The sequence below is a fragment of the Apodemus sylvaticus genome, chromosome 18 (genome assembly GCF_947179515.1).
Source record: "Apodemus sylvaticus chromosome 18, mApoSyl1.1, whole genome shotgun sequence".
Classification (NCBI taxonomy): Eukaryota; Metazoa; Chordata; class Mammalia; order Rodentia; family Muridae; genus Apodemus; species Apodemus sylvaticus.
The window spans coordinates 43,683,071-43,690,825 of record NC_067489.1 but is presented as its reverse complement, the minus strand read 5'-3'; the positions used below and the strand labels follow the sequence as shown (position 1 = coordinate 43,690,825).

At 50.8% G+C, this 7,755-nt stretch overlaps 1 protein-coding gene across 2 annotated transcripts; it reads left to right on the top strand.

Annotated features, from left to right (window-relative positions):
• The first annotated feature begins 3,842 nt into the window (after window positions 1-3,842).
• Helt (helt bHLH transcription factor) lies at window positions 3,843-5,574 on the top strand. 2 transcript variants are annotated; one of them, XM_052162853.1, is made up of 4 exons: window positions 3,843-3,869; window positions 4,262-4,366; window positions 4,593-4,689; window positions 5,081-5,574. In XM_052162853.1, exons 1-4 carry the CDS (start codon window positions 3,843-3,845, stop codon window positions 5,572-5,574), a joined length of 723 nt encoding a protein of 240 aa, XP_052018813.1. The 2 variants fall into 2 exon arrangements, with proteins under 2 accessions (XP_052018813.1, XP_052018812.1); XM_052162852.1 differs by having other exon boundaries at window positions 5,078-5,574.
• The last annotated feature ends 2,181 nt before the right edge of the window (window positions 5,575-7,755 follow it).

Here is a 7,755-nt window from a genome sequence, read left to right as displayed (position 1 = left end):
CTATGTTGAAAGGTTTCTAGTCCCTTGGTTGATGGGTCAGTCCCTGGGAGTCTTGGGGCGTCTGGGTGGCCGAAATCATTGTTGGGCATCAGTGGGAGGAATGGTCCTTGGTCAGATAAAGGCTCAACAGAGGCCCGAACAAAGGGAAACTGAGGGGGGGGGGGGAGGAGGGAGTGTGTTGGGTGGAGAGGCATATACTTGGAGGCAGGGGGAAGGAGGTGGGGGAGGGGGTGGGAGTCTTAGGGGAGGGGGACATTGGGAAAGGTTTTACCATTGACAATGTAAATGAACATGATATTCAATAAAAAAGTAATAAATATAAAAAAGAAACGTTTCTAGTCTTGGAGCTCCTCCCCTAACCCAGTCTCACAACCACACTGAAAGAGCTGGCCATGAAGTCCTCAATGAGAGGGGAGCCCAAAGCCCCTTCCTCCACATTCATCTGCCTAATTTGGGTTAAATTTAACAGACTTTTTCAGGGAGAGCAATGCTTTTGAAAAGGGGGGGGGGGAGAGAAAACGGAGGAGGAGGCCACTATGAAGTGAGCAGAAGCTCCTAACAGTCCCACAGTTCCGCTAAAACAAAAAAGTCGTCGCAGAAGAACCACCCTGCTGGCAAAATTACAAAACAAATGGCACAGTTAGGCCTCCTTGAGTGCCTTGTCTCTAGCCCCTTATTTCAACCCAGTGACAGCCTTGTAGCATCATGGACACAATGTTACGTCCATTTTACAGAGGAGGAAAACTGAGGCACAGCCGAGGCTCTTTCCCCTGCTTAGTGTCTGGCTCTGAGGGCAGGCGTGCCGCTGGTGTTAAGAACAGGCGCTGCATCTTCGCCACTTGCCTCTCACGTTGAGTGGAAATCACCCCGAGATGCAGGGAGCATTGGTCAGCACCCCAAAAGCAGAGAGTAAAAGCAGTATCTGGTAAGGCACCCTTTTTCCTTGGGAGTGGGCTTGAGATACACGGCAAGGAAGAGCAAAAATGGAGGTATCCGTTCCCGGTCCTAAGAAGAGACCTTAAGCTCTCTGCATTACTGCTGCACCCTGGAAGGACTGGGCAAACCTGCGCCCCGTGCTCCAAGTCTGCATCCACCCACTCCGCACCATCCCCAGCTTAACCAGCCCAAGAAGGGACTTTCAGTTCTGGGCAAACAGTCCCTGGCTGCCATAAAAGCAGGAAAATTAAACAGTTTGTGTGGAATGAAATTTGGCTTGAGGAACGTGCCTGCAGCTGCAGTTAACACCAACGGTAAGAGGATCAACTCCACTCCGAGTCCGCTGGCAATTAAAAAAAAAAAAAAAAAAAAAGGAGGAGGAAGAGGGGGGCGAAGTCTGAGCTCCCTTTTACCTATTCAAGTTAGCTGATTCGGGTTCCTGTTTAATCCCCTTGTGTGCGAGTGAATTTACAGAGGCGGACAAGCTCTAAGACAGCACGCGGCTGACAGAGCAACCTGCAACAAGGTGCGGGTCCTGTCCAATCTGGTCTGACGTACTTAGAAAAACAAGACAAACAAACAAACAAACAAAAGCCGGTAGGCGAGATTTGGGCACCCTAGTGTGCTCAGCGCAGACCGATCCACACCCACGAGACAGAGACACCAGAAAAGTGGAGGCTGTTTTCCAGAGGTCCTGCGTCTCAGGTCTGGCTTTGCGTTTTGGAGCTTCCCAGGTGCTGCCAGCTAGCTGGGACCCGCCCTACCTACCTCTGGCAAGGGACTGGCACTACCCAAAGGGATAAGCCTCGGGCCTGCTGTTGTCTAGCAGAGTAGACAAGAATTGACCACGCGGCGTGGGGCAAAAGGACTAAGGAGACATTTGAAGGGAGGGTTCCCTTGTTGCCAGATGAGAAAGATTGGGAACAGATGAGAACTTGGTGACTCTGGAATAAGTCATAAAGCAAAGGTCATTTTTATTGTTTTTATATACAGGAAAGCTCACCCCCTCCAGTCCCCCACCACCCACACCCAGCGGCGGCATAAGAGAGGCTGGTGGTGGGTAGAGGCCTGGGGTTGTGGATCAGGTTCAAGGCAAAGGCGCAGCCGGCGCAGAGAGTTCCCAGGAACCATCCCCCCATTCCCTCCGGGCCTGTCCAGCAAATTTCCTTCTGGGTTTCTGTCCATCTCCCCCCCCACCCCCCGCCCCATATTTCGCTTTCTAAAACCATAAAAAAGAGATCAAATTCCCTAACTTCACGGGGCCCTTTTCAGTGACAAATATTGATGCCCGATGTGTCTGCGCTCTCCCGCCCCCAAACGTTAAGAAAAGGCGCCCGCGAGAGGGGAACATAAAAAGTTAACAATACGGTGAAAATATGTTTGCAAAAAATAGACAATTGTTGGATTAAACGTATTCAAGTATGAAATAATGCCTTTTTGTGTCAAAACTTGGGCGATGGGCGGGTACAAAAGTTCCCCGTGGCAGCTACTGGCCCCCTTTGTGAGCCGTGCGCTTTGGCGTCTCCACTTGGGCGCGTTACCCAGAGCCCTCTAAGCGCGATTGTTTCTCCCTTTCTAATGACATTTACCGGATCAAAACATGCTGTTAATTCGATCAGAAGGCTTCACCCTCCCTAACAAAGCCACAATAATTTCTCCTGAAGTTTGTTAAATTGACCAAAATTAGGCAAATGAATAGGGGTCTGTAGGCGCCCCCTCATGCAGGTGACGGCGCATAATGCCCGCCTGGGCCAGGGCCAGCTGCATTCCCTCTTTTCTTCTCGGCCCACTCTCCTCTGTGTTGCCCCTCAATCCTCCCACCCCCTCACACACACACACACACACACCACACGCCTGTCTCTCCTCCACCCCACCCTTGGCATTATTAAAATTTAGCCCAATGAAACTATTCATACTTTTCAATGGACATTTTCCTATAGGATAATAGGCTACAAATTGAGCCTCTTCCCCGCCCGCCCCCCCCCCTCGCGAAGAGAGAGCCGGAGGGGGTGGGGAGAAAAGAAAGCAGGCGACTTGGTCAGGGACTAGGCGGGGAGAGTCGCGTGCCAAAGACCCGCGGGAGGGGCGACGCGAGGCGGGAGCCTCGTGTGCCAGCCGCAGCCCCACACCTGCCGGGATGTCCGGACAAATAAAGCGGTGTAAACAAAAAGGGGGGAGACAGACGTGTCACCAAGTCGTGTGAGAAAAGCCTGGGAACAAACGGGGCGCCTCCGTCTCCAGGAGCTCTCCCTTGAACCCGGCGGAACAGCCTATTAAAGGCTTACTTAATTACTTTAATGACTCTGGACAGGCTTTAAAACGCACTCGGCGCTGGGACCGCGGGCTTGCTGGGATTTGTAAACAGGCGATCGTGTGAGACTCAGCGGTGGGACTAAAGGAAGCGACACTGTTTTGTGAGGGTCCTCGCCCCCCGGTGCCCGCAGCCACTGCGCCCCTGCGCTCTGCGCTGGCTAAGAGTGCAGGCTCGCGCTGGCCCGCGGGCTCCAGTGTCTCGCCTTCTCTTCCCGAGGTGCCTGTTGCCATGCAAATGCTATTCCTGGACGGATCACGTGTCCTTTGAAGAGCCACGTGGATTAACAAAGCTGATCTACCCCACCTCGCCCCCCCTCGGCTGCTAAATTTTTTTCTTAACTTCTTTAAAACTGACCTTGAATGCATACATGCTCCAAATGCAGAATCCCTAATCCTATAGAATAATTCAACTCGTGAGAATGCACTTGCAATCCTAGAGGGCTGGTTTATAAAGGGAGCCCCCTCGGACCTGGGAGGCTTCAGTCTACCTGGAACACTTGAAGAGGCACACGAGGCGGACCGTGGACGAGTGCCTCACGCCACCGCCTCTGCCGAGGGCGCGCGAGCGCGCGCGCGCGCACACACACACCAGAATGTCTGACAGGCTCAAGGAACGCAAAGTGAGTTCCTTGCGCTCTGGTGGTGGAAGAGTGTGACTCTAACCTGACAGCTAACCTGACATCTGGCTGGATAGAGGACTAAGATGTGCCACCCAGGACTTTAAGTGTGGTGAAATCCAAAGCGGAAAGGGGACAGAGACAGAAAGGAGAGTCCTTGATAGGGGAGCGCTCACGCTGGTAGGCTGGTGGCTACCTCCCAAAGCCCTGGCACTTAACTTGGTGGTGGCAGGGAAGCGGAAAGGCAAGTGCCAGCATGGACACAGAGCTCTGAGTCTGGGGAGATAGAGTCTAGTATGGCGGGGCAAGGGTCTCTTGGGATTGGCAAGTTGGTGAACCTTTGTAGCAGACAGACTTTGCCTTGGACAAAGCCATGTCAAATTTTCTGTTTTCAGAGAACCCCGGTTTCTCATAAAGTGATAGAAAAGAGAAGGAGGGACCGAATTAACCGCTGCTTGAACGAGTTGGGCAAGACAGTCCCCATGGCCCTGGCGAAACAGGTAACTTTTGCGGTGCTCAGTACGCCCCCTCCGTCCCTATTGTCACTCTCTGCGGAGTGCCGAGGTCTCTGCGGACCTAAGAGAGCTCGCCCCACTCCGGGGACTTGGGCGGTAGTAGCTTCTCCAGCGTCTGCATCTTCCCAGCTGGTGATCTGCAGAAGACAGAGAGCATGTGCGTGGGTCTGTTGTGGGTGGGCCGCCGCTAGGCTCCTGTCTTCTTTTGCAGAGTTCTGGGAAACTGGAGAAGGCGGAGATCCTGGAGATGACAGTTCAGTACCTCAGAGCTCTGCATTCCGCGGATTTTCCCCGGGGAAGGGAAAAAGGTGGGCATTCATTCAGGCAAAGGAAATCTGACAAGGGAGCGTGTGCCGCGAGGGGACCCGGGGTCTGAGAGTGGCAGAAAGTCCTGAGGCTGGAAGCCACCGGCGCTTGGCTCCTGAAAGCCACGGACCAACATCTAAAGATGAAGATCTATTGTTCCTCACGGGTGGTGGGTGGCGGGGTATGGGATGTAGTCAGGCTCTTAGGAAAGACAAGATTACTGGTTTTCCAATTTCCAGACTGCGGAGCAGAGTGCCATCTTCAAAAGAGAATCCAGCCCAAATCCTATAAAGATGTTCTCTGCACCATTCTAGGAGAAGGTGCGCCTGTCCTCTTTTCTTTTCTTCTCCCTACCGTTTACTTTATCTTACTTTTTTTTTTCCACACCAGCAGAGCTTTTAGCAGAGTTTGCCAACTACTTCCACTACGGTTACCACGAGTGCATGAAGAACCTGGTGCACTACCTCACCACTGTGGAGCGGATGGAGACCAAAGATACCAAGTACGCGCGCATCCTCGCCTTCTTGCAATCCAAAGCCTGCCTGGGTGCCGAGCCCCCCTTCCCGCCGCTCTCCCTCCCCGAGCCAGATTTCTCCTATCAGTTGCATCCAGCCGGCCCAGAGTTCCCGGGCCACAGCCCGGGCGACGCCACCGTGTTCCCGCAGGGGGCTAGCCCAGGGTCATTCCCTTGGCCTCCTGGAGCGGCCCGCAGCCCAGCACTGCCTTACTTGTCTAGCGCGACCGTACCTCTCCCCAGCCCGGCCCAGCAGCACAGCCCCTTCCTGGCGCAGATGCAGGGCCTGGACCGGCATTACCTCAATCTGATCAGCCATGGCCACCCCAACGCCCTCAACCTGCACACTCCCCAGCACCCTCCGGTGCTCTGACACCCACTCACTGCCTAGATTACTTTGCAATTTGGTGGCGGCTTGAGACCATGTATATGCTGTACATGTGTAAATAGCGTGCTAACGAGAACTGGACTGGAGAGCGTCAGGAGCGAATTCGCCTTCTGAAAGACCTCCCCTACCAATAATTTTTTTTTTTTTCTGCTAAAGGCCAATAAATATTTTTGTGCTAAAGAAATTGAGTTCTTTGTGATCTTTTGCTCAGCCGCAAACCATCCACTCTAAGTGTCTTACAAAGATTCCTAAAGCTGCTAGGAGCCCAGGTGAGGACCTTCGGTAATGTAGCTGAGGAGAGAGAGAGAGGGCCTTTGCGCAGACGAAAGGGAACTTTAAGCGGCTTTTAGAGGTGTCTCTTGTGGGTAGACGACTAGACTCCTGGAGTGCGAAAGCCCACATCTTTCTCTCTTGTATCCAGGCCCTCCGAGATGTGCGGAAGTCTGGAACCTGGCCGGCCTTGGGTTCTCAGAAAATGCAAATCGAAAACAACCCCAGAATGCTTTGAGCCCTCTTTTATGAGCTGGGACCTGGAGGCCTTTTCCTGCTTCCAGGCAACCTCTCACTGGTCTGGGAAAGCGCAAAGCTCGGGCCAGCCTAATGAATAGCTGAAGCCACAGCTTCAATACGTCTTTATTTAAAAAAATCAATCAATCAATAAAAGAAGTGCGTGGAGCGAAAACACTCTAAGTTGTTTTAGAAACATAGTTTGTTTTCTTTCTTCCGGTGACAGTCACTGGACATCAGAGGGGTCCCGGACTGTCTCTTTTACGCACAAATCAACCTCGCTGCAGGGCTCTAGGAAACCCTGACAGACGCCAGCTCGGATATGTGACCCCCTCCCCCAAGGACTCCCCGCTGATACTGACACTAGATCTAAAAGCTGGGTCCTCTGTTGGAGTTCTTGGGTCTGCAGAGAAAGATTCGGCGCCTCTCTAAGAAGAAATTTTGCTTTTAATCACCTTTCTGTGCAGAGCATAGTGAGAAAGGCTGTGTCTAGGGAGAGCGTAGCTGGTGATTTTTCACGCATTTACAGTTTTTCAGGAGACTGTGATCTTTCACGGGATTGTGGTTTTCACTTCCCGAGAACCTGGGCTTTGCCCACAACATAATGACACATTTAAAATAGTAGACGACACTCCCGTTTTCCTAAAATCCAAACAGCAAAGTGGCCTTCCATGCCCTGTTAATATCAACAGGTAAAATAAAGCTAACCAGGTGAAATAGTGGAAACTGATTTTTTTCACAATTAATTCCTTCCCCCCCTTTAAATGTTGGTCCAGTTAAAATTGGTGCCCTTTAAACAAGTAATTTGATATTATGTAGTATTGTTTTTCTGTTTCTAAAAGTCATTTAACTAAAGGACAAGGTGACTTTTTTTCCCTGACTAGTTGGAGAACAGTAAATTGACTTATTCCCTCTGGAAGACAGGGTTTAAGAGTGCCCTGACCTACTCTATTTACCAAGGTCAAGGAATAGGATGACCTGCAATTTGCAAACCATCAAACTTCATTACACAAAGGCAAACAAACAAGCAGAGCCTTTTATTACAGGACCCATGCTGCGTAACTTGTGACGCAAAAAAACAAAAACAAAAAAACAAAAAAACAAAAACGGGGGGGGGTGTGGAGGGAATCTGGACATTCTAGTAAGGATCTTGCATACAAGAGATTTTTTTTTTAAGTGATTCATCTACAACATACGAGTCATCTTCCTCCTTTTGAGCTGGTAAACGCTGGAGTATACACACTTGTAGGGAAGGAACAGGCCTCCCTGGGCAGCAACTGCACACAGGGCAACATGGGATAAAAACAAATTATGCAGAAATACGAGAATGGATGGCGCCCATTATCGCGATGCATGTCTTACACCCATTTTCAACAGTGCTGAATACGGAATATGAAGAAGGCCTTTCAAATGCCCCCATCCCCCGCCCTCAGCATTAAGCCGTTCTGAGCTTCCCTTGGCAGTGAGGCATTAAAGATATAGTGTTACCCTGGAAATATAAATTATTAATATATTCAACATTTTTGTCACTTCTCAACTGTTAACCAAATTAGACAAAACTTTCTTTTGCTAAGTAGATTTTCTCTTTAGGATTAGCTTTGGGAGTGTCATAGGGCCACCGCAGTTTTAAAAAGGGAGAGAGAGGGTCATTTACATATA